General features: G+C 45.1%; 1 protein-coding gene across 15 annotated transcripts in view; it reads right to left on the bottom strand.

Annotated features, from left to right (window-relative positions):
* TRMT2B (tRNA methyltransferase 2 homolog B) overlaps positions 1-25,363 on the bottom strand; it is a 102,099-nt gene extending 76,736 nt beyond the window's left edge. For 6 of the 15 annotated variants that reach the window (XR_002519422.2, XR_002519421.2, XR_002519420.2 and 3 more), the window contains exons 1-7: positions 25,033-25,360; positions 14,459-14,729; positions 13,734-13,788; positions 10,505-10,582; positions 9,972-10,106; positions 9,045-9,144; positions 7,651-7,721 (exon numbers count right to left, since the gene is read on the bottom strand). Coding sequence is in view for 12 of the 15 variants with exons in the window: in XM_021932432.2 (XP_021788124.1) it covers positions 7,651-7,721; positions 9,045-9,144; positions 9,972-10,106; positions 10,505-10,582; positions 13,734-13,788; positions 14,459-14,706 (687 nt within the window). In the remaining 3 variants the exon portion in view is untranslated. Of the gene's footprint in view, positions 1-7,650; positions 7,722-9,044; positions 9,145-9,971; positions 10,107-10,504; positions 10,583-13,733; positions 13,789-14,458; positions 14,730-25,032 lie in introns of all 15 variants that reach the window. The other 9 variants (XM_021932434.2, XM_003917984.4, XM_021932436.2 and 6 more) reach the window with 7 other exon arrangements.
* Between the last annotated feature and the right edge of the window lie 1,585 nt (positions 25,364-26,948).

Below are 26,948 nucleotides of genomic sequence, written 5' to 3'. Positions count from 1 at the left end.
GGTCTTGCTATGTTGCCTAGGCTGGAGTACGGTAGCTATTCACAGATACAATCATAGTGTACTACATCCTCAAATTCCTGGGCTCAAGCAATCCTCTACCACCTCAGCCTTGTGAGTAGCTGGAACTACATGTGCGTGCCACTGTGTCCAGCCATTGTAGGATGTTCAACAGCATTGCTAGCCCCTACCCAGTAGATGCAAACACCACCGCCCAGCCATGCCCCAGTGATGACAACCAAATATGTCTCCAGACATCACTGCCAAATGTTTCCTGCAGGACAAAACTGCCCTCGGTTGAGAATCATTGCTTTATTCAGATATCATTTTCTCAATGGGGCCTACCTTGACCCTATTTAAAATTACAATCCAGGCCGGGTGTGGTGGCTCATGCCTGTAAACCCAACACTTGGGGAGACAGAGGTGGGTAGATCACGTGAGGTCAGCAGCTCGAGACCAACCTGGCCAACATAATGAAACCCCCGTCTCTATCAGAAATATAAAAAATTAGCTGGTCACACCTGTAATCCCAGCCCTTTGGGAGGCCGAGGCAGGCAGTTCACAAGGTCAGGAGATCGAGACCATCCCGGCTAACATAGTGAAACCCCGTCTCTACTAAAAATACAAAAAAATTAGCCAGGTGCGGTGGCATACACCTGTAGTCCCAGCTACTCTGGAGGCTGAGGCAGGAGAATTGTTTAAACTCGGGAGGCAGAGGTTGTAGTGAGCCAAGATCATGCCACTGCATTCCAGCCTAGGTGACAGAGTGAGACCCCATTTCAAAAAAAAAAAAAAAATTAGCAGATGTGGTGACACGCACCTGTAATCTCAGTTATTTGGGAGGCTGAGGCAGGAGGATCACTTGAACCCGGGAGGCAGAGGTTGCAGTGAGCCAAGATTATGCCACTGCACTTCAGCCTGGGCAACAGAGCGAGACTCCATCTGAAAATAAATAAACAAATAAGGGCCAGGTGCAGTGGCTCACGCCTGTAATCCCAGCACTCTGGGAGGCCGAGGCAGGCAGATCACGAGGTTAAGAAAGAGATCGAGACCATCCTGGCTAACATGATGAAACCTCATATCTACGAAAAATACAAAAATTAGCTGGGTATGGTGGCACGCGCCTGTAGTCCCAGCTACTCGGGAAGCTGTGGCAGGAGAACCACTTGAACCTGGGAGGCAGAGGTTGCAGTGAGCTGAGATCATGCCACTGCACTCCAGCCTGCCGACAGGGCAAGATTCTTTCTAATAAATAAATAAATAAATAAATAAATAAATAAATAAAATTATAACCCATACTTCCTCCAGCCCCCAAAACTTCTTATCCTCCTTACTCTATTTTTTCCCATGGCACTTATCAACTTTCAACATATCATACGATTTACTTACTGTTTTTTAAAAAAAACTGTCTCCCCCACAACTAAAATTTAAATTACACAAGGGAGGGGAACTTATTTTCTTCATTACTGTATCCTAAGCATCTAGAATAGTGCCTTGCACTTATAGGGGTGCAAAACTACTTGTTGAATAAATAAATGAAAGAACAAAGATAATGGGAGAGAAGACAACAGAAAAGCAAACTCAGTAAAATCTCAGAAGATGGACAGCAGAGTGAAGTGACAAGTGACTTAGCAAGGTGAAGGAAGCTATATCTGGAGTGACCACAGAGGTGGATCTGGTAAGTCAAAAGGCTTATCTGCTCTACACAATCCTGGTAAGGCTCACACTTAAAGGTGCAAAATACTGCAGGAAGCTGAGATGGGGTAAGATGCATGACTAAACTCAGGGTTTGGCTAAAAAGTCTGGACACAAAACTGGGAAATGTTGGCCAGATGCAGTGGCTCACACCAGTAATCCCATCACTCTGGGAGGCTGAGGCTGGTGGATCATTTGAGGTCAGGAGTTTGAGACCAGCCTGGCCAACTAAGGATGGTGAAACCCCGTCCCTACTAAAAATACAAAAGTTAGCTGGGCATAGTGGCACGTGCCTATAGTCCCAGCTACTTGGGAGGCTGAGGCACGAGAACCACTTGAACCCAGGAAGTGGAGGTTGCGGTAAGCCAAGATCACACCACTACACTCCATCCAGCCTGGGCGACAGATTGAGACTCTGTCTCAAACAAACAAAAACTGGCAAATGTCTTCATCCTATCAAAAACTTCCATCTTCCTCTACCAGGAGACTGAAGATGTTTTTCTCAGGAGAAACTGAACCCATCAAAGTTCAGAACTTGGAGATACCAGGCACACTGACGGTGGTAGAGAGATGGAAGCAGGAAAAGTCTATATAAATCTGCATTTTTTTTTTTTTTTTGAGATGGAGTCTCCCTCTGTTGCCCAGGCTGGAGTGCAGTGGCGTGAACTCGGCTCACTGCAACCTCCGCCTCCCGGGTTCAAGCGATTCTCCTGCCTCAGCCTCCTGAGAATCTGGGACTACAGGCACCTGCCTCTGCGCCTGGCTAATTTTTGTGGTTTTAGTAGAGATAGGGTTTCACCATGTTGGTCAGGCTAGTCTCAAACTCCTGACCTTGTGATCTGCCCGCCTCGGCCCACCAAAGTGCTGAGATTATAGGTGTGAGCCACAGTGCCCAGCATAAATCTGCATTCTTAATGGTGTGAGATCTGGGCCCCTTTCTATACCTTATTCCAGAAGGCCAGTAGCCAGGCAGATTTGAATATAATTCTTTGTAGGGACTGAATAACCCCAGAGAAAATAACTCAAGAGACAGAGACATGGAAGACTTGTCCACAATTACCAGCAGTAAATCCAAGAATCAGTAAACCCACTCAAGATGAACTATTAACTGGTCAAAGCCTCACTATTTTTTTTTTTTTTTTTTTTTTTTTGACACAGTGTCTTGCTCTATCGCCCAGTTTGGAGTGCAGTGGCACCATCTCAGCTCACTGCAGCCTCAACCTGCTGGGTTCAAGCAATCCCCCTGTCTCAGCCCTGCAAGGAGCTGGGACTACAGGTGAGTGCCACCACCCCCATCTAATTTTTTTGTATTTTTAGTAAAGACAGAGTTTTGCCACGTTGCCCAGGCTGGTCTTGAACTCTTAAACTCAAGTGATCCACCCACCTCACACTCCCAAACTGCTAGGATCACAGGCATGAGCCACCACACTGGTCCTAAGGCCTCACTCTTAAATATGAACAGCCAGCCAAGTATTACCAGCTATTTGGTTAACACCTCCATTATAAAAGACAATGCCCAAAGCAAATACACAAGAAAAAAATCCAGGAGAGAACAGACACTTCTAACAGGAAAAAAAGCAAACAGAGGCCAGGCACGGTGGCTTACGCCTATAATGCTAGCACTTTGGGAGGCCAAGGTGGGCAGATAACCTGAGGTCAGCAGTTCAAGACCAGCCTGGCCAACATGGCAAAACCCCATCTCTATTAAAAACACAAAAATTAGCCAGGCGTGGTGGCACATGCCTGTAATCTCAGCTACTTGGGAGGCTGAGGCAGGAGAATTGCTTGAACTCAGGAGGCGGAAGTTGCAGTGAGCCAAGATCGCGCCATTGCCCATTGCCTGGGCAACAGGAGCAAAACTGTCACAGAAAAAAAAAAAAAAAAGCAAATAGAAAGATACGTTAATGTTACATTACTAAAAAAGAACAGAATGCTATACGAAAGGAGCAATTAGAGAACAAGAAAAACCTTTTGAAAATTAAAGACACAATGATAGAGACAAATTCAATAAAGCTGTTAGTACGTAGGTCAATAAAATTTTACAAAAAGAACAAAAAGGCAAAGAGATGAAAAACAGGAGAGAGAAATGAGCAGAAGATGACAGAAGCAATCCATAAGTTCCCCAAATCTAATAGGAAGAATAGCGAGCACATAGAAAATGAAGGAGAGGGGGCTGGGGGCACCTATAATCCCAGCACTTTGGGAGGCCAAGGTAGGTAGATCGTTTGAGGTTAGGAGTTCAAGACCAGTCATGCCAACCTGGTGAAACCCCATCTCTACTAAAAATACAAAAATTAGCCAGGTGTGGTGGCAGGCGCCTGTAATCTGAGCTACTCGGGAGGCTGAGGCAGGAGAATCACTTGAACACAGGAGGCAGAGGTTGCAGTGAGCTGAGATCACACCATTGCACTCCAGCCTGGGCAACAGAGTGAGACTCCTCTCAAAAAAAAAAAAAAATCAGGGAGAGGGGCTGGGCGCAGTGGTTCACACCTGTAATCCCAGCATTTTGGGAGGCCAAGGTGGGTGGATCACGAGGTCGGGAGATCGAGACCATCCTGGCTAACACGGTGAAACCCCTCTACCAAAAATACAAAAAATCAGCTGGGCGTGGTGGCACATGCCTGTAATTCCAGCTACTCAGGAGGCTGAGGCAGGAGAATTGCTTGAGCCCGGGAGGTAGAGGTAGTAGTGAGCTGAGATTGCACCACTGCACTCCAGCCTGGGCAACAGAGTGAGACTCCATCTCAAAAAAATAAATAAATAAAAAAAATAAAATTATTTTTGTGAAAAAAAATTAGCTGGGCGTCGTGGCTGGTGCCTGTAATCCCAGCTACTCAAGAGGCTGAGGCAGGAGAATCGCTTGAACCCGGGAGGTGGAGGTTGCAGTGAGCCAAGATTGCACCATTACACTCCAGCTTGGGCAAAAAGACTGAAACTCCGTCTTGAAAAAAAGAAAAAAAAAGACTAGAGACTAGCAAAAGAAGCCCCAGGATAACAGCCATGCAGAAGACAGGTTGAGCCTAGGATGGCAGACTTCAGGAAAAAGGTCTTCAGGGAAAAACTTCAACTGAAGCTTTTGAGCATATGGAAAATATTGATGAATATCTGACAGATCTTATAACGCATTTGGAAAGAAATTGGAGGCCAGGCACGGTGGCTCACACCTGTAATCCCAACACTTTGGGAGGACGAGGTGGATGAATCATCTGAGGTCAGTAGTTCAAGACCAGCCTGGCCAACATGGTGAAACCCCATCTCTACTAAAATTACAAAAATTAGCTGGGAGTGGTGGTGGGCCCCTATAATCCCAGCTACTTGGGAGGCTGAGGCAGGAGAATTACTTGAACCCAGGAGGCAGAGATTGCAGTGAGCCAAGGCCACGCCACTGTAATCCAGCCTGGGCAACAAGAGCAAAACTCCATCTCAAAAAAAAAAAGAAAGAAATTAGCAATCGGCTTATAGAAAATGAAGCAGGCTGGGTGCGGTGGCTCATACCTGTAATCCCAGCACTTTGGGAGGGCAAGGTGGGTGGATCACCTGAGGTCAGAAGTTCGAGACCAGCCTGGCTAACATGGTGAAACCTCGTCTCTACTAAAAATACAAAAATGGGCCGGGCATGGTGGCATGTGCCTGTAATCCCAGCTACCCAGGAGGCTGAGGCAGGAGAATCACTGGAACTGGAAACTGGGAGGTGGAGGCTGCAGTGCTCCAAGATCTCGCTACTGCACTACTGCACCACAGCTGGGGAAACAGAGCGAGACTTCGTATACAAGAAAGAAAGAAAGAAAAGAAAGAAAAGAAAGAAAAGAAAAGAAAAGAAAAGAAAAGAAAGAAAGAAAGAAAGAAAGAAAGAAAGAAAGAAAGAAAGAAAGAAAAGAAAAGAAAAGAAAGAAAGAAAGAGAAGAAATAAAACAAAGCAAATGGAAAAATGAGGTAATTATTCATGCCAATAAAAACAAAAAGATATAAAATGGACTATGCAACTATAAAAAAGTCAAGTATATTATTCTGTGAAAAAAAGTCAAGATATAGAACAATGTCTATAGTAAGCTGCCTTTTAACTATGAAAGGGGGAAGATACAAATATCTATTAACATTTTCTTTCTTTTTTCTTTTTTTTTTTTTTTTGAGACAGTTTCACTCTTGTTGCCCAGGCTGGAGTACAATGGCATGATCTTGGCTCACCACAACCTCTGCCTCCCGGGTTCAAGCAATTCTCCTGCCTCAAGCTCCCAAGTAGCTGGGATTACAGGCATGCGCCACCACGTCCAGCTAATTTTGTATTTTTAGTACAGACAGGATTTCTCCATGTTGGTCAGGTTGGTCTCGAACTCCCGACCTCAGGTGATCTGCCCGCCTCAGTCTCCCAAAGTGCTGAGATTAAAGGCGTGAGCCACCGTGTCTGGCCTACATTTATTTTTCTTTCTTTCTTTCTTTCTTTCTTTTTTTGAGACATGGTCTCGCTCTGTCACCCAGGCTGGAGTGCAGTGGTGCGATCTTGGCTCACTGCAATCTCTGCCTCCCAGGTTCAAGCAATTCTCATACCTCAGCCTCCTGAGTAGCTAGGACTATAGGCGTGCGTCACTATGCTCGGCTAATTTTTGTACTTTTAGTAGAGATGGGGTTTAGCCATGTTGGCCAGGCTGGTCTCGAACTCCTGACCTCAAGTGATTCACCTGCCTTAACCTCCCAAAATGCTGGGATTACAGGCATGAGCCATCATGCCCGGCCTACATTTTCTGAAATCAGCAAAAATAAAAAAAAAATTGTTACCCATGGGAGGGAGGGAACTGGGTAGAGGGGTCAGAGATGAAAGCTAGACCTCTCTGAATATACCTTTATTTTGTAGACTTGAGTTTGGAACCATGTAAATATTTTTTTAAAGTATAAAACAAAATTTAAATGTAAAAAGATCTGTAAAATTTGAAAGCAAAATGGAAAAAAAAGAACCTGTGTATCAAGTATCCAGTTAGTGGCTTAACTACAAAGAGTGGAATTATTTCAAGGGACACAGTAATTTGACATAAAGAACTAGAAAAAAGCCAGGCACGGTGGCTCACACCTGTAATCCCAGCACTTTGGGAGGCCGAGGCGGGTGGATTACTTGAGGTCAGGAGTTCAAGACCAGACTGGCCAACATGGTAAAAACCCATTTCTACTAAAAATACAAAAATTAGCTGGGTGTGGTGGCATGGGCCTGTAGTCCCAGCTACTTGGGAGGCTGAGGCATGAGAATTGCTTGAACCCGGGAGGTAGAGGTTGCAGTGAGCCGAGATCATGCCTCTGCACTCCAGCCTGGGCGACAGAATGAGACTGTCTCAAAAAAAAAAAAAAAAAAAAAAAAGTGTCTCAGAGGTCAGGCACGGTAGCTCATGCCTATAATCCCAGTACACTCTGGGATACAGAAGGTGGCAGAATTGCTTGAGGCCAGGAGTTCGAGACCAGCCTGCACAACATGGCAAGACCTCATCTAAGAACGAAAGAAAGAACAAACAAAAGAACGAACAAAAGAACGAATGAAAGAATGAAAAAACGAAAGAAAGAAAGAAGTAAAGAAATGTCTCAGAGGCCAAGCTCATGATGTACTAGCTTATCACCACTTCACCTCATATTCCTCAATTCTGTTCTGCTGAAAACACTAGCCTTCCAAATACTTCAGACACCTGACACTTGCTATAGTGCCCTCATCAGCACTTCTTCCTAATACATCCCTACTATGAAAATGTCCTTGGATGCCTGACATTTACAATAATGGACACAGTTCTCTCTTCCCCCTCCACTCTCCCTGAAATGAAAACCTAGCAATGTTCTCTCCACAGTTACAAGGTATGCTTTCAGTACAGAGCCCCTCCTTCCCTCTAGCACTAGAATTGGCTCTATTATCAAAATGTCAAGGATGTTGCTGTTGTAGACCACAACGCCCCAGGTCATCCTCAACCAGCTCTTGTTCCATTTTACCTGTGCCACTTGACTGTGTTTCTCAGGGATGTTTTTCAGATTATTAGACCGCACGCAGACAATGTTCCCATCTATGGAAAGAAAAAGAATTTACATGGTTTTATTCTCAAAGATTATTTAAAAGAAAATGCCTGGCAACTCAAATTTCCATCGTCAAAGTGGCATATGTAGATATGAAAAAGCAAATACAATCTCATTGCCACTTTTCAGAGAAAACCTAATTATTTCCTGGTCTAGCCATTAAGCAGCTAATTCTTTATGAAGCTACTCCTCAATATTTTCTCTCATGCCACACATGCGCTATATGACAACGTCTGTTTTCTGTTCAGATTTTAAGAGGGAAATAAAATGTAATGGGTTTCATTTTTCTATTACTGAATAATAGAACACTGACATCACATAGTCATGTAATTCAGCACACAGGATGGAAAAAAGTCAAGTCCATGCCCTAACGAACAGCAGTTTAAGACATATGGATATTAAACAGTGTGACTAACATCAAATGATGGTATTTCAAGTGGATTTATTGAAAATGGGCAAACAGAAAGCTTGGGAACGGGCCAAGCATAGTGGCTCATGCCTGTAATCCCAGCACTTGAGGAGGGTGAGGCAGGTGGATCACCTGAGGTCAGGAGTTCGAGACCAGCCTGGCCAACATAGCGAAACTAAACCGTCTCTACTAAAAATATAAAAATTAGCTGGGTGTGGTGGTGCATGCCTGTAATCCCAGCTACTTGGAGGCTGAGACAGGAGAATCACTTGAACCTGGGATGTGGAGGTTGCAGTGAGCCGAGATCATGCCACTGCACTCCAGCCTGGGTGACAGTGCGAGACTCCATCTCAAAAAAAAAAAAAAGAAAAAAAGAAAAGAAAAGAAAAGAAAAGAAAGCTCAGGAATGGAATCTGGGAATGGATAACTGAAATTAAGTATCGGAAATATGCCACTGTGATTCCCCTCACCGACACACAGCTCCCCTACCAATTCTTTTAAGGTAGATTTACCACAGAAATAATTTTCAGAGATATGGGGACGTGAAATAGGAAGACAACTCTAACAAAGACATTGCTCTCACTGCAGAAAGCAGCATAAAATGATGATGACAACAATGATGATGAGACAGCAGCAGCAACAATGCCAGCATTTACTAAGTGTTTACTAGGTATCAGGCATATGGCTTTTAGAGGAAGAAAGGGCGAGGGTTGCGTTTTCTATCACTGTGTTACGATGACTACCCATCAGAAGTATCCACAATCAACCTCATGATCACGTTCTGCATCAAAGACTTCCAATTTAATCTTCTTCTTTAAGGCCACCGTATTTTCCACTTCTACTGACACTTCTCTGCGCCCTTTCATTCCTCTTCAGTCTTTGGTTTGTACAACCTTCAACTGACCTCTCCAAGTTCCCAGGTAGTACCCCACAGTCTTTGGATTGCCATCTGGACCTCGGTTCACAGAGAAGGTGGACTTATTTCGGTAACCATTGATGACAGGCTGGAGAGGAGGGTGACAAGAGGTCAAATGAAACCAAGGAGGATAACAATAAAGGGAAAGCGGGAATGTTCTCTGGATGAGGACAAACAAAGTTTGCTTGGAAGGTATGGCATATGTGAAAGTCTGTGGCTAAGAAGATCAAGACAGTCAAGAAGGGGAGTTTCAATCTTGCCAAAAAGCAGGAGTCAACAAACTACTTATGACAAGAGCCAAAGAGTAAATAATCTAGGCTTTGCAGGCCATATGGTCCCTGTTGCAACTACTCAACTCTGCCATCACAGTGCAAAAACAGCCATAGACAATACATAAACAAGTGAGCTTGGCTGTGTTCCAATAAAACTTTATTTACAAAATCAGGCAGCAAGACAAAATTGGCCTAAGAGCTGTAGTCTGCTGACCCCTACCATAAATGAAATTCCACTCCTCTGAGGCCACATTAGAAAGGTTTCCAATGTTACATGGGCAAATTGCGTGGGGGTGGCAGGGAGAAAGGTTTCCAAAGTTTGGAACCTTTCTAGGGAGGTAATAGTGGAGTGGTTGATACAATGGGCTCTCTATCAGATAGACCTGAGTGTGAATCTCAGCTCTGGCCCTTTCTAGATGTGTGTCCTGGGAAAATTACTCAATCTCTCTGGGCCTCAAGGTCTTCATCTATAAAATGGTAGTATCTATCCCTCTAGGTTATTATAAACAGTAAAATGTGACAGTGATACATGATAATCATTTAGCATAGGGCCTGGTCCCCAGCAAGTACCCAGTAAATATTAGTTGATGTTATTAGCATTAAGGGGATTTAATAGATAAGGAATAGGGAGGTGGGGGCTTACAGAGGGTATAATAGGATGGAGAAGACAAGGGAGGCTCTCAGATTTGGGTACAGCCGTTGTCACATTGACTCCATTGAGCATTTGGATGTAAGACTCTAGTCTTTGTAAAATTTTCTTCTGAGCTTCAAATTTCACCTGCAAAAGAATATAAGCAATGAAACGAAATACTGGCTGGGCATGGTGGCTCACGCCTGTAATCCCAGCACTTTGGATGGCTGAGGCGGGCGGATCACCTGAGGTTAGGAGTTCGAGACCAGCCTGACCAACATAGAGAAACCCCGTCTCTACTAAAAATACAAAAATTAGAGGGGCATGGTGGCACATGCCTGTAATCCCAGCTACTCGGGAGGCTGAGGCAGGAGATTCGCTTGAACCCAGGAGGCGGAGGTTGTGGTGAGCCGAGATCGCACCATTGCACTGCTCCAGCCTGGCCAACAAGAGCGAAACTCCGTCTCAAAAAAAAAAAAAAAAAAAAAAAAAAGAAATGAAATACTTCTGTGGCTTCACCGCAAAGAATGGAAAACAAACAGTACAAAAGAAGAGTGTTCCACAGATTCTTGACTCATGGTCTCAACAGATGAGGAATCCAGAATGAAGGAACAAAAACAGACCTAAAAAGATAATGAGGAAAGGTCAAGAATGAGCTCTTGTGTAAGCTCATCAATTTATCTGCCCTTTCAGACTGAACACTCAAGGTATATGTCAGTTCTGTCCAGTAGAGCTTTCCACAGTGGAAATGTTCTGTTTGCACTGTGTTCTACATATACAGTAGCCACTAGCCATATGTGGTTATTGAACACTTGAAATGTGGTCAGTAGCAATGAAGAACTAAATTTTTTTTTAATTTTTTTTTTAAAGAGAGGGTCTCACTCCCATCACCCAATCTGGAGTGCAGTAATGAGATCTTGGCTCACTGCAGCCTTGATTTCCCAAGCTCAGGTGATCCTCCCACTTCAGCCTCCCAAGTAGCTGAGACTACAGGCACATGCCACCATACCTTACTAATTTTTTGTATTTTTAGTAGAGATGGGGTTTCGTTATGTTGCCCAGGCTGGTCTCAAACTCCTGGGCTTAAGTGATCTGCCTGCCTCAGCCCCCCAAAGTGCTAGGATTACAGGGGTGAGCCACCATGCCCAGCCTAAATTTTTTTTTCTTTTTTTCTTTTTTTCTTTTTTTTACTGTGAGATGGAGTCTCACTCTGTCGCCCAGGCTGGAGTGCAGTGGTGTGATCTCCGCTTACCTGCAACCTCTGCCTCCCGGGTTCAAGTGATTCTCCTGCCTCAGCCCCGAGTAGCTGGGATTACAGGAGTGTGCCACCACGCCTGGCTAATTTTTCTTGTATTTTTAGTAGAGACGGGTTTCACCGTGTTAACCAGGATGGTCTCAGATCTCCTGACCTGGTGATCTGTCCGCCTCAGCCTTCCAAAGTGCTGGGATTACAGGCGCGAGCCACTGTACCTGGACCTAAATTTTTAATCTTAATTTTAATTAACTTAAGAGTCAGCCCTGCTATAATATGACATAAGTGTTCCTATACCACACTATGCAAAATCACGCACAAAAAGATCTCAAGGCTCATGGGAAAAACAGGATTAGGCATACAACATTCCAAAACTTTATCAGTAACACCCACAGAAAAGATTAAGAACCTAATAAAAACAGCAACACTGTTTTGTACATGGCAAGTGGTTAAGAAATATGAATAGTCGGCCGGGCGCGGTGGCTCAAGCCTGTAATCCCTGCACTTTGGGAGGCCGAGACGGGCGGATCACGAGGTCAGGAGATCGAGACCATCCTGGCTAACATGGTGAAACCCCGTCTCTACTAAAAAATACAAAAAACTAGTCAGGCGCGGTGGCGGGCGCCTGTAGTCCCGGCTACTCGGCTACTCGGGAGGCTGAGGCAGGAGAATGGCGTAAACCCGGGAGGCGGAGCTTGCAATGAGCTGAGATCTGGCCACTGCACTCCAGCCTGGGCGACAGAGCGAGACTCCGTCTCAAAAAAAAAAAAAAAAAAAAAAAGAAATATGAATAGTAACCTAGGCACCGTGGCTCATGCCTATAATCCCAACATTTTGGGAGTCTGAAGCAGGTGGATCGCTTGCATCCGGGAGTTCGAGACCAGCCTGTGCAACATGGCAAAACCCTGTCTCTACAAAAAATACAAAAAATTAACCAGGTATGGTGGTACACGCCTATAGTCCCAGCTACTAGGGAGGCTGAGGTGAGAGGATCCCTTGAGCCCTGGAGGCAGAGGTTGCAGTGAGCTGTAATCACACCTCTGCATTCCAGCCAGGCAACAGAGTGAGACACTATCTCAAAAAAAAAAAAGAAAAGAAAGAAACATGAATACTACAATAAGGATAACACTTTACCCTGACAATGACCAAGTTTGCTTATGGAAGTGGGTATCAGAAGAACTGCAGCTTGGGCCAGGCACAGTGACTTACGACTGTAATCCCAGCACTTGGGGAGGCCGAGGCAGACAGATCACCTGAGGTCGGGAGTTCAAGACCATCCTGACCAACATGGTGAAACCTTGTCTCTACTAAAAATATAAAAATTAGCCTGGCATGGTGGCATGTGCCTGTAGTCCCAGCTACTGGGGAGGCTGAGGCAGGGGAATCACTTGAACCCGGGAGGCAGAGGTTGCAGTGAGCTGAGATCACGCCACTGTACTCCAGCCTGGGCAACAGAGCCAGACTCTACCTCAAAAAGAAAAAAAAAAAAAAAAAGAATTGCAACTTGGAGTTATCACGAAGTCATAAAAAGAGGGCTATGTGAGTCAGATGGAAAGTTCTAACACCGGATGTGGATGGGTATGGCTTATAACAAACACACTGGGGGAACTGAGGGAGCCGGTAGATGTTTGAGGTATGTGCATGCATTCATTTTATATGTTCTTAAATAGCTCGGTTCAGCTGAGTATGGTCTCCTTTCATCTAGCGTTTCTCATGGACAAAATTACTTCTAAGTAAACACGAAATTTGCATTATTCTCAAATTTTCCCTAATATGTCAATTAGTTAGAATAAATTTCTCTTTTCTAAATAAGCAGTAGAGCTTATTTAGAATTAAGCAGTAGAACTGACTGTATTCAAATTTAAATTGCCACATATGGCTACTGGCTACCATGTTGGAAAGCACAGCTACATGTGAAACAGCAAGAGCACTACTACTCACATACACAGAGCTATAAGTATAACAAAAACGCAAGAAAGAGAGGAAACACACATTTGGATCTATGGGTCTAGAGTGAGGAAGATATAATTGGCCTAAAGTTCCAATTTTGGAGTCAATAGCATAATGAGTTTAAGGAGCTGCTTGGGCTTCTGCATAGAACTGCCCAGTCAAGGCCCGGCGCGGTGGCTCACGCCTGTAATCCCAGCACTTTGGGAGGCTGAGGCAGGCAGATCACCTGAGGTCAGGAATTCAAGACCAGCCTGGCCAACATGTTGAAACTCCATCTCTACTAAAAATACAGAAATTAGCTGGGCATAGTGGCACATGCTTGTAATCTCAGCTACTCAGAAGGCCAAGGCAGGAGAATTGCTTGAACCCGGGGGGGTGGAGGTTGTAGTGAGCCGAGATTGCACCACTGAACTCCAGCCTGGGTGACAGCGCGAGGCTCCATCTCAAAAAAACTTAAAATTAAAAATAAATAAATAAATAACTGCCCAGTCAAGCCTCCTACGAGTCTGGCACCATTCTTACACATACAGAGGTTGGGAAATGGAAGTACCAGACTTAGGCTGGTCACCTACCTTGAGCTGTTCTTCATAGCTCAACCTCCAGAGTGGTGTAACAACATCAGCCAGCCTGGAATAAAATAATTCAGGCAATTCTTTAATTATATAAATATGTACTGAGCACCTACTATTCATAAGTACTTTCAGAAGACCTAACTCTCATGCCCTCTAGGGAGATGGAGTCTGGGAGAACAGCCCATTTTGATGTTGTCTACTTAACAAAGCAGAACAGATGGAGCAAACCTAATATAAGAAAAATCCAGATTTATCAGGAGGTAATTAATCATATTACAAAAGGCTTCTCTGTTGGGTTTCTTTAAATAGCTTATCTTCCTAATGCTTTTAAAATATAATTTGATTTAGAAAATACATTTGTTGCATAAATGAGGTATATTTGTGCTTATATGGCTGCAATGGGACTACTCATCTCTAATCCATCTAGTATCATTCTGGGTTCCTGGTTTTCAGCAAACCTGTCCTGGACTTATTAAAGACAAGGTCCCAGATTAGTATCTTCTTTCTGATAAAAACACACTCAAAGACAAAGAGAATGGTTTCTGCAACCCCAAAGCATTTCCACCAATATTCTTCAGACGTCCTCAAATTTGCCCTGGGTATCCTACCTCAGGTGGCCCCACAAATCCTTGTAATGCTACATTAGTTACATTAGGAATACAGAATTTCAGTAGATGCACAGATTGAGACTTGCTAAGGAGAGAGGACATCAGCCTGGCCTTTACCTTTCCTGCCAGGAACCATCTAGTGGTCCAAGATGACTTGGTTTCTTCTGACTTTTTTGTCCTTTCTGACACTTCGTGGCTATCACATGGGTGAAATCTCCCTTACATACTGTGCCCAGAAAGAGCTGTGACCATCCTGGTGGATTTCTGGCATACCAGGGAAGCAGTCCTGATTTGGAGAAGAGACCCACCATGGAGATGAAGTATCTGAGGCTGTGCATTGGGACTCTTCTCTTAAGGCCCGCCATCCAAAGAACACACTGAAATCCACCTGCATGAAAGGTACACATACAGAGGTTGGGAAATGGAAGCACAACTACCAAACCCATTCATCCATTTATAAACCCTTATGGATCTCAAGCGCCTAGCAGAATGCTGGCACACAGCAGACAGTAAAAGCAAGCCTGTTGAGCAGAACTGAATTACTGCATGCAAGGTATGTTTTGGTTCCCAAAATAAAGAGATGGGGAAAATATAGTCTCTGTCCTCCAGGAAAGAGTTCAAATCTCTGGATATATTTCTATGACAAATCTCTTTCCCTATTCCAACTTCCTAACCAACAGCCAATGAAGCAGCTAATATTTAGTAAGTGCTTACTATGTGCAAGACATCATGCCACACTAGACACCAGAGGGGTTACAAAGGTTACAATCTAATTAAGGAGATTAAATGCTGACACAGGAAAAGACATTAGGAAATAACACAGTATGCTTGGTTTCTGATGAGTGCTCAGAAAAGGCTTCCCAGAGCAGGGAGGCATGGTGCTGAGTCTTTTTTTTTTTTTTTTTTGTTAAGACAGTCTCATTCTGTCGCCCAGGCTGGGGTGCAGTGGCATGATCATGGCTCACTGCAGCCTTGACTTTCTAGGCCCAAGCAATCCTTTCACCTGAGCCACGCAAGTAGCTGAGACTACAGGTGTGCACTACCACACCATTCTTTTAATTTATAGTAGAGACAGCCAGGAGCAGTGGCTCATGCCTGTAATCCCAGCAGTTAGGGCGGCCGAGGCAGGTGGATCACCTGAGGTCAGAAGTTCAAGACGAGCCTGGCTAACATGGCAAAACCCTGTCTCCACTAAAAATACAAAATTAGCTGGGTGTGGTGGTGCATGCCTGTGATCCTAGCTACTTGGGAGGCTGAGGCAGAAGAACTGCCTGAACCTGGGAGGCAGAGGATGCAGTGAGCCAAGATTGCACCATTGCACTCCAGCCTAGGCAACAAAAGCAGAAACTCTGTCTCAAAAAAATAAATAAATAAGGCCGGGCACAGTGGCTCACTCCTGTAATCCCGACACTTTGGGAGGCCAGGGCGGGCAGATCACTAGTTCAGGAGTTCGAGACCAGCCTGGCCAACATGGTAAAACCCCGCCTCTACTAAAAATACAAAAATTAGCCGGGAATGGTGGCGCACGCCTGTAGTCCCAGGTACTCAGGAGGCTGAGGCAGGAGAATCACTTGAACCCAGGAGGCAGAGGTTGCAGTGAGCCAAAATCATGCCACTGCACTCCAGCCTGGGCGTCAGAGTGAAACTCCGCCTCAAATAAATAACAAACAAACAACAAACAAACAAACATAGTAGAGACAAGGTCTTGCTATGTTGCCCAGACTGGCCTCAAACTCCTGGGCTTAAGTGATCCTCCCACCTAGGCCTCCTAAAGTGCTGGGATTGCAGGTGTGAGCTGCCACGTCCAGCCAGAAACTGAGTCTTAAAGGATGGCAGAGAGATGAATTACATGTTTGAAGGACAGCAGGGAGACCAGTCTGACTAAAATAGTAGTTCATTTTAAGGAATAGAGGCAACAGGCTGAAAAGTTAAGTCAAAGTGAGATTTGAAAGAATGTTCATGCCTGAATAAAACATCGACTTTATTGTGAAGGTAATAGTGAGATGATGGAGGCCTTGTGTAGAGAATTAAAGATGAAATAAGGAGGCTAATAAAAAGCAAGTTCGGCCGGGTGCAGTAGCTCACGCCTGTAATCCCAACACTTTGGGAGGCCGAGACGGGCAGATCACAAAGTCAGGAGTTCGAGACCAGCCTGGCCAATATGGTGAAACCCTGTCTCTACTAAAAATACAATAATTAGCCGGGCATGGAAGCAGGCACCTATTGTCCCAGCTACTCAGGAGGCTGAGGCAGGAGAGTCGCTTGAACCTAGGAGGCGGAGGTTCCAGTGAGCCAAGATCGTGCCACTGCACTCCAGCCTGGGTGACAGAGCAAGACTCCATCTCAAAAACAAAAACAAAAACCAAAAAAAAAAAGGAAATTCACGTTTGAGACATATTGTGTTTAGAATGGTAGGGAAATATCCAAATGGAAATGTCTAACAAGTAAGTAGAGAAGCAGTAGGACAAGTAGAGAGATCGAGAGAGATGGCAAGGCTACAGATTTCATTGAGTGTCTATAATACAAGCTGTAAGATGAAAAAGGGCTTTGAGGCCAAACACAGTGGCTCATGCCTATATTCCCAACACTTTGGGAGGCCAGGACGGGCAGATCACAAGGTCAGGAGTTCCAGACCAGCCTAGCCAACATGGTGAAACTCCATCTCCACTAAAAATACAAAAATTAGGACTGAGTGCAGTGGCTCATGCCTGTAATCCCAACACTTTGGGAGGCCAAGGCAGGTGGATCACGAGGTCAGGAGTTCGAGGCCAGCCTGGCCAATATGGTGAAATCCCGTCTCCACCAAAAATACAAAACTTAGCTGGGCATGGTGGCGTGTACCTGTAGTCCCAGCTACTCGGGAGGCTGAGGCACAAGAATCGCTTCAACCCGGGAGGCGGAGGTTGCAGTGAGCTGAGATCATACCACTGCAGTCCAGCCTAGGCAATATAGAGAGACTCAGTCTCAAAAAAATAAATAAATAAATAAATAAACCAAAATAAAAAAATTTTTAAAAAGTGCTTTGTGTAAAGGCAAGAGCAAAAGGCCAATGACTATATCTGGGAGAAAGGTAATATTTGGAGAGCAAGAAGAGATGCTGGTGTCAGAATGAGAGTCAAGAGAGCCTGGAGGCCTGGAGGCCAAGGCAGATACCTCTGAGGAAGGCAGTATCACATCCATTATGTCTGGGACAAAAGAAAGAAGGGAAAGAAGGCAATGGGAAGTGGCAGGCAGTGGGCACAAATGAAGGCTTTGACATTTTAGGAGTGCAGATCCTAGAGTCAGACAGCCAGACCTGTCCTGGGTGGTCCACCGGCCCCACCACTCACTACCTAGGTGGCAGTTGCCAAGTTAATCATTCTCTCTGACATTCCTTTTTTTCACTTGTAAAATGGAGACAATGGTATCTACCTTATATAGTGGTTGTAGGAGTTACAAGAAGATAATTAATAAAAAGTACCTAGGCTGCTGGGCACAGTGGCTCACACCTATAATCCCAGCACTTTGGGAGGCCAAGGCAGGTGGATCACCTGAGGTCAGGAGTTCGAGACCAGCCTGACCAACATGGAGAAACCCTGTCTCTACTAAAAATTCAAAATTAGCCAGATGTGGTGGCGCCTGTCTGTAATCCCAGCTACTCAGGAGGCTGAGGCAGGAGAATCGCTTGAACCCGGGAGGCAGAGGTTGCGGTGAGCCGAGATCAAGCCACTGCACTCCAGCCTGGACAACAAGAGTGAAACTCCATCTCAAAAAAAAAAAAAAAAGTACTTAGGCCAGGTACAGTGTTGCTCACGCCTATAATCCCAGCACTTTGGGAGGCCAAGACAAGAGGACTACTTGAGCCCAGGAGTTTGAGACCAGCCTGGACAACACAGGGAGACCCCATCTCTACAAAAATTAAAATATTAGCCAGGCATGGTGGCATGCGCCTGTAGTCCCAGCTACTCGGGAGGCTGAGGTGGTAGGACCACTTGTGCCCAGGCAGCCACGATCATGCATGCTCCAGCCTGGGCGACAAAGCAAGACCCTGTCTCGCGAAAAAAAAAAAGTACTTAGCAGAAGATCAGATAGGTATGTTTGTGAAACTCTGAGCAGAGTCCAACACCTGGCAAAATCTCTTCAGTAAGCATTAATAGTAACTGTCATGATGTGTTTAAAGACAGTATTTAACTGAGTAGAGGTGGCAACACTGAAAGAGGGGAGTGGGAGAAGGAACAATGGGAGTAACTATGAGACAAAAGCTGGAAGAGTTAACATGGGTGACACTGAGAACACAAGTAGGGGGCTTCCCTTTGCAACACAGGACTCTACGGTATATCTGCATTGCTGTGAAAGCACCTGGTTTTTGTTTGTTTTAAAAATGAGATGGGGTTGGCCGGGCATGGTGGCTCACACCTGTAATCCCAGCACTTTGGGAGGCCAAGGTAGGCGGATCACCTGAGGTCAGGAGTTCGAGACCAGACTAGCCAACATGGCGAAACCCCATCTCTACTAAAAATACTAAAACTAGCCAGGCATGGTAGCAGGCACCTGTAATCCCAGCTACTCAGGAGGCTGAGGCAAGAGAATTGCTTGAACCTGGGAGGCAGAGATTGCAATGGGCCAAGACTGCAACAGAGCAAAACTGGGCGACAGAGCGAGACTCCATCTTAAAAAAAAAAAATGAGATGGGGTCTCGTTATGTTTTCCAGGCTGGTCTCAAACTCCTGGACTCAACCAATCCTCCTGTCTCGGCCTCCCAAAGTGCTGGAATTATAGGCGTGAGCCACCATGCCCAGCCATAAACACCTATTTTAAGTACTTAGGACACTTGAATGGACTTAGCCTGACATCCTATTAACCTGCTGTGAAATTTGTATTTTGCCTTTAAGCTCTACCTTGGATTTCATCCCAATGTTAAGTCATAGCCTAATTCAGAATTTTATATTTATACATACATGCATACACACACACACACACACACAAATTATTGCTAAATTAACATTCCATGATCAGTAAGTAACCTAGAGGATGATGACATAGGTGCTGCAATATTTAGCCTATACACCATTTTGTATGATTACAAAGTACTAAAGAAAGTGACTGTCATAGCATGTGACATTCGGGGGGATTTCAAACTTTTTACAGAATATATTTAAGCTGGCCCAGAGTTCACGTGTTAATGATAGCACCCTCCACTCAACACCCCCCCATCAAGAGGCAACAAGACAGTACAGTTAAGAACACAGGCTTTGGAGCCATGTTCTTTCTTTCAAAAAAAAAAAAAAAAAGGAAGAGTCTTACTTTGTCGCCCGGCTGGAGTGCAGTGGCACATTCTTGGCTCACTGCAACCTCCACTTCCTATGTCAAGCCATTCTCCTGCCTCAGCCTCCCAAGCAGCTGGGATTATAGGCACCCCCCACTGCACCCAGCTAATTTTTGTATTTTTAGTAGAGACGAGGTTTCATCACGTTGGCCACCCTGGTCTCAAACTCCTGACCTCAAGTGACCCATCTGCCTCGGCCTCCCAAAGTGCTGGCATTACAGGCATGAGCCACCGCATTCAGCTGAAGCCACGTTCCAATCCCAGCTCTACTTCTCACTGGCTACGCGGTTTTACGCAAGATATTACTACTTAAGCACTATGAATCTCAGTGTCACTGTCTATACAAATAGGACTAAGAACACCTATCTTTACGGTTTTGGTGAGAATTAAAAGCGTTCATATATATGACATGTTCAGGACTGTGATTAAGACAGCCAGTGCTCCAAGACAGGGATGCCCTCTCTCACCGCTCCTATTCAACATAGTGTTGGAAGTTCTGGCTAGGGCAATCAGGCAAGAGAAAGAAATCAAGGTATTCAGTTAGGAAAAGAAGAAGTAAAATTGTCCCTCTTTGCAGATGGCATGATTGTATATTTAGAAAACCCCATTGTCTCAGCCCAAAATCTCCTTAAGCTGATAAGCAACTTCAGCAAAGTCTCAGGATACAAAATTAATGTGTAAAAATCACAAGCATTCTTATACACCAATAATAGACAAACAGAGAGCCAAATCATGAAAGAACTTCCATTCACAATTGCTTCAAAGAGAATAAAATACCTAGGAATCCAACTTACAAGGGATGTAAAGGACCTCTTCAAGGAGAACTACAAACCACTGCTCAGTGAAATAAAAGAGGACACAAACAAATGGAAGAACATACCATGCTCATGGATAGGAAGAATCAATATCGTGAAAATGGCCATACTGCCCAAGGTTATTTATAGATTCAATGCCATCCCCATCAAGCTACCAATGACTTTCTTCACAGAATTGGAAAAAACTGCTTTAAAGTTCCTATGGAACCAAAAAAGAGCCCGCATCTCCAAGACAATCCTAAGTCAAAAGAACAAAGCTGGAGGCATCACGCTACCTGACTTCAAACTATACTACAAGGCTACAGTAACCAAAACAGCATGGTACTGGTACCAAAACAGAGATATAGACCAATGGAACAGAACGGAGTCCTCAGAAATAATACCACACATCTACAGCCATCTGATCTTTGACAAACCTGAGAGAAACAAGAAATGGGGAAAGGATTCCCTATTTAATAAATGGTGCTGGGAAAAGTGGCTAGCCATAAGTAGAAAGCTGAAACTGGATCCTTTCCTTACTCCTTATACGAAAATTAATTCAAGATGGATTAGAGACTTAAATGTTAGACCTAATACCATAAAAATCCTAGAGGAAAACCTAGGTAGTACCATTCAGGACATAGGCATGGGCAAAGACTTCATGTCTAAAACACCAAAAGCAACGGCAGCAAAAGCCAAAATTGACAAATGGGATCTCATTAAACTAAAGAGCTTCTGCACAGCAAAAGAAACTACCATCAGAGTGAACAGGCAACCTACAGAATGGGAGAAAATTTTTGCAATCTACTCATCTGACAAAGGGCTAATATCCAGAACCTACAAAGAACTCAAACAAATTTACAAGAAAAGAACAAACAACCCCATCAAAAAGTGGGCAAAGGATATGAACAGACATTTCTCAAAAGAAGACATTCATACAGCCAACAGACACATGAAAAAATGCTCAGCATCACTGGCCATCAGAGAAATGCAAATTAAAACCACAATGAGATACCATCTCACACCAGTTAGAATGGCGATCATTCAAAAGTCAGGAAACAACAGGTGCTGGAGAGGATGTGGAGAAATAGGAACACTTTTACACTGTTGGTGGGATTGTAAACTAGTTCAACCATTATGGAAAACAGTATGGCGATTCCTCAAGGATCTAGAACTAGATGTACCATATGACCCAGCCATCCCATTACTGGGTATATACCCAAAGGATTATAAATCATGCTGCTATAAAGACACATGCACACGTATGTTGATTGCGGCACTATTCACAATAGCAAAGACTTCGAATCAACCCAAATGTCCATCAGTGACAGACTGGATCAAGAAAATGTGGCACATATACACCATGGAATACTATGCAGCCATAAAAAAGGATGAGTTTGTGTCCTTTGTAGGGACATGGATGCAGCTGGAAACCATCATTCTTAGCAAACTATCACAAGAACAGAAAACCAAACACCGCATGTTCTCACTCATAGGTGGGAACTGAACAATGAGATCACTTGGTCTCGGGAAGGGGAACATCACACACCGGGGCCTATCATGGGGAGGGGGGAGGGGTGAGGGATTGCATTGGGAGTTATACCTGATGTAAATGACGAGTTGATGGGTGCAGCACAGCAACATGGCACAAGTATACATATGTAACAAACCTGCACATTATGCACATGTACCCTAGAACTTAAAGTATAATAATAATAAATAAATTTAAAAAAAAAAAAAAAAGACAGCCAGTGCTCAACATGTGTCACTGCCCTTCCTTAGGCTCTGATTCAAAGCATATTACTTGGTTTCTTCATGCCTCAACATCTCCAACCTGCAAAACTGACAAGATGTAATAATGCATGCAAGTGCTATGAGGATGAGTACAGTTATGTGGGAAATTTAAAAAACACCACACACACATACACACATAAGTTTTCTGACCCTCTACATGAGTGCCTGCTGGAGTGTAGTGAGGTTATGGCCTATGCTGGACTACCTGTTAATACAATCAAAAGTGTGTGACAGCCGGGCGCAGTGGCTTACAACCATAACTCCCAGTACTTTGGGAGACCAAGGCAGGAGGATTGCTTAAGGCCAGGAGTTTGAGATCAGTCTGGGCAACACAGCGAGATCCGGTCTCTACAAAAAAATTTAAAAATTAGCCAGGTGTGGTGGCACACACCTGTGGTCCTAGCTACTTAGGAGGCTGAGGCAGAAGGATCACTTAAGTCCAGCAGTTTAAGGCTGCAGTGAGCTATGACTGTGCCACTGCATTCCAGCCTGGGAGGGAGACCTTGTCTAAAAAAAAAGCCAGGGTGGCTCACGCCTGTAATCCCAGCACTTTGGGAGGCCGAGATGGGCAGATCACTTGAGATTAAGAGTTTGAGACCAGCCTGGCCAACATGGTGAAACCTCGTCTCCACCAAAAATATACAAAATTAGCTGAGTGTGGTGGCACATGCCTGTAATCCGAGCTACTCAGATGGCTGAGGCAGGAGAATTGCTTGAACCCGGGAGGCAGAGGTTCAAGTGAACCAAGATCATGCCACTGCACTCCAGCCTGAGCAACAGAGACTCCTTCTCAAAAAAAAAAAAAGTGTGTGGCCTATAAGAGAATGTATGTGTTTGATATGGAGAATGGCAAAAGCCAGACAAAGGAAATGAATGAAGAGGCAAGAGATATAAGGAATGACTTGGTGGGTCTGAGGAGGCCAGGGTCCTTGAAGCCCAGACTACAGGGGAAGGGAGTAGAGCTGATCCAGGAGAGGGGTCCTGTCCCTCCAGTCAGCAGGAAAGTCAGGAGGAAGGAAACTGCAGGCCCATTTGAGGATTTGCAGAGGAGGGACAAGGGAGCTGAGGAATTTGAAGACAGTTATTCCCACCCCAACGACATTTAGACTTTTTTTGTGAATGTGTGGGTCCTCTGACTGGTGACTCCGCCATGACTGTAGTTCATTTGCTCTATACCCCAGCAGGAGGGTCCTTGTCCATCTAGGTCTCTTCCAAATTATCAAGTATGGTCTAAAACAGGACCTTATTATTTCAAGGTGCCAACTAGCCATCATTCTAGGTAAAAGCCTGTCATATTTAGTAACTTCTGTGGTGAAATTTCTTTTTCAAGGCAGCACACTCATACCAGTCAAGGTGAGTTCTGTTTCTTTGTTTCTTAATGTCAGGCGAGGCATTTGTTCACAGAAGATACTATTTCCTTTTTATATCTTGTCCTGTTTTAAATAAATGCTTGGGGCCGGGTGCGGTGGCTCACGCCTGTAGTCCCAGCACTTTGGGAGGCCGAAGAGGACGGATCACCTGAGCTCAGGAGTTCGAGACCAGACCGACCAACATGGAGAAACCCTGTCTCTACTAAAAATACAAAATTAGCCAGGTGTGGTGGCGCACGCCTGTAATCCCAGCTACTCGGGAGGCTGAGGCAGGAGAATTGCTTGAACCTGGGAGGCAGAGGTTGCAGTGAGGCGAGATCCCACCATTGCACTCCAGCCTGGGCAACAAGAGTGAAACTCCATCTCAAAAAAATAAAAAACACAATAAATAAACGCTTGGGGGCCAGGTGCAGTGGCTCAGGCTTGTAATCCCAGCACTTCGGGAGGCCGAGGCGGTGGATCACGAGGTCAAGAGTTCGAGACCAGCCTGACCAACACAGTGAAACCCAGTCTCTACTAAAAATACAAAAATTAGCTGGGCGTGGTGGCGGGCGCCGTAATCCCAGCAACTCCGGAGGCTGAGGCAGGAGAATCACTTGAACCTGGGAGGCGGAGGTTGCAGTGAGCTGAGATCGCGCCACTGCACTCCAGCCTGGGCGACAGAGCTAGACTCCGTCTCAAAAAATAAAAATAAAAATAAAAACAATAAATGCTTGGGCGTTTTTTTCCTTAGCAAAAGAAAAAAAAAGGTGTGTGAGCGGTTGTGCTCGACTGTTCTATACCTGCCTCAGGAATTGATCAGGAAGAGCCATGGAGTCCAGAGTAGCCCAGATAGGAAGGCAGGCTAACTCACCTGTGCTCAGAGAGGTTCAAATCAAAGAGACTATGTGGTAGGTCTGACCGCGCAGGGCCAAGGATCCCTTTTGGAGCAAAATGTTCACCCACCGACAAGGGTCCTGCTTGCACTCTCTGCTCACCCTTCCTTCAGTTGGACCGGCCCCAAACACTATTCCTTGCTAAACCAAACGAGCAAATGGGTTCTCTGCTGTATCCCAACTGCAGTCCACAGGCAGTTAGGTCCTTGTCTCCCCAACAAGACTCCACTAGCCCTTCCATTCCTTTCTTCTTTAGGCAAGTTCTGCCCACTGTGTCTGTAGGAAGGGTTAACAAAGAGGAGACGCTAGGAAAGGATACCACTAAATTTGGCCGGACTGCAGGGCCCCGGAAGGACGGAAAGTAAGGGAGTGGGAGGAGTTAGGGCACAGGCCCACGCTAGGCTGGACACGACCTTGCGCAGTCACCGTCGGGTCCCGTCCCCAGCCCCGCCTGCCGCCTCCATTCCCCGCCCCGCGGACAGTTTGGCATAGTAGGGAGTTTTCTGTAACGCAAGGGTTAAATCAGGTTTTCCGGGCTATTTATTCACCTTACCTTCCTTCGTAACCAGTAAATCCTCTTACAAACCCGAGGCGGCAAACTAAAAGGCCAGCGGATGGCCTGGTTTGCTGCGGCGGGGAAACAGTCACTTCCTGGTGCGCAAGGCGCCTCTACTCCCGCCGCAAGCGCAGCCAACCCTTGGCAAGCGCGGCGGGACGCGGGGCTCCTCCCAGCGTCGGCGAGGCAGCAGGCCCCGGCACCTCGACTTCTCTCGGGGAGTGCCCCTCCCTACTTTGCTGGGGGAACCTTCTATGGAGACCTTCCTTAAAAGCACTCATAGCCCTGATACCCGCCGCCTTCCTTCTCTAAGTTCTCCTCCCCTCCCCGCGGCCCCGCCCACCACCTGCTCTTTTCTCACCGTCCCATTGGTGGATCTACATAAGAGACTCACGAAGAAACTCAGACTACAGTGTTAACTGCGTTACCCATCCCAGGGGTGCTTGCAGTTTAAGTCTTCCAACTCAAGGAATAGTTTTCTGGTAGACTTGCAGACATCAGATCCATAATAGGTTGGAAGATTGGGAAATGAGGAGCAGGGTGGTTTCCTGAAATGGCATCCTTTGGTAAAAGTCAGACCTATTTTGAGCCGTGGGGTTTTTCAGGCATTCATTCTCTATTTTACACTGCATCAGAAAAATACTTTATAGTTTTTTCACTGGATCCCACTCAAGACTATTAAATCCTAAGCCCTCAGAAATAATTTTTTTCTTCAACTACAGAACTCAAAAAGAAGACAGATGTCTCTTTTTGGTTGATTCACTACCTCCTGGACTACATTCAGTAGCCCAGCCACATAAGTAAGAAAACTTGAGGTATACACACATCTGTGTGCTGTAAAATATTGTTGCTTTAACAGAGTAAAATTTACAGCAAAGTGGACGTACCAGGCTGGGCATAGTGGCTCACACCTGTAATCCCAGCACTTTGGGAGGCTGAGGAGGAAGGATCAGCTGAGGTCAGGAGTTCGAGACCAGCCTGACTAACATGGTGAAACCCCGTCTCTACTAAAAATACAAAAATTAGCTGGGCATGGTGGCGCACACCTGTAATCCCAGCTACTTGGGAGGCTGAGACAGGAGAGTCACTTGAACCCAGGAGGTGGAGGTTGCAGTGAGCGATCACACCACTGCACTCCAGCATGGGCAAAAAGAGCGAAACTCCGTTTCAAAAAAAAAAAAAAGTGAACGTACATTTAATGATACTTTATGCTTAATAATCGTGCTTAAGTGGAAAACACTTTGTAGTCAACATTTCATTTATTAATATTTATTCAAAGCATAACATGCCTATTATGTGTAAGGCAATGCGTTAGCCTTAGTGAGTACAGTAGTAAATTAAACAAGGCCCAATACTTCAAATAGTAGCAAACATTGAGTCAGTCAGAATAGAATTAAAAGCCCAGATCTGCCACTTATTTTTTATTTTTCTGTTTTTTTGAGACGGAGCTTTGCTCTTGTTGCCAAGGCTAGAGTGCAATGGTGCGATCTCGGCTCACCGCAACCTCCATCTCCCGGGTTCAAGCGATTCTCCTGCCTCAGCCTCTCGAGTAGCTGGGATTACAGGAGTGTACCACCAAGCCCAGCTAATTTTTGTATTTTTAGTAGAAACGGGGTTTCACCATGTTGGTCAGGCTGGTCTCGATCTCCTGACCTCAGGTGATCCGCCTGCCTCAGCCTCCCAAAGTGCTAGGATTACAGCCATAAGCCACTGTCCCCAGCAGCTCTGCCACTTATAAGCTGTGTCCACTTGAGCAAGTTATTTAATTGCTCAGTGCCTCAGTTTCATCATCTGAAAAAAATGTCCAAATAATTGTACCTATTTCACAGGGTTGTGACAACGATTAAATTAGTTAATACGCACAAAGTGCTTAGAATACAGTAAGTACACAAAAAAGTTAGCTATTATCATTC

The sequence above is a fragment of the Papio anubis genome, chromosome X (genome assembly GCF_008728515.1).
Source record: "Papio anubis isolate 15944 chromosome X, Panubis1.0, whole genome shotgun sequence".
NCBI classification, from domain to species: Eukaryota; Metazoa; Chordata; class Mammalia; order Primates; family Cercopithecidae; genus Papio; species Papio anubis.
Note: the sequence above shows the minus strand (reverse complement) of the source record. Positions and strands in the feature narration are given on the sequence as shown.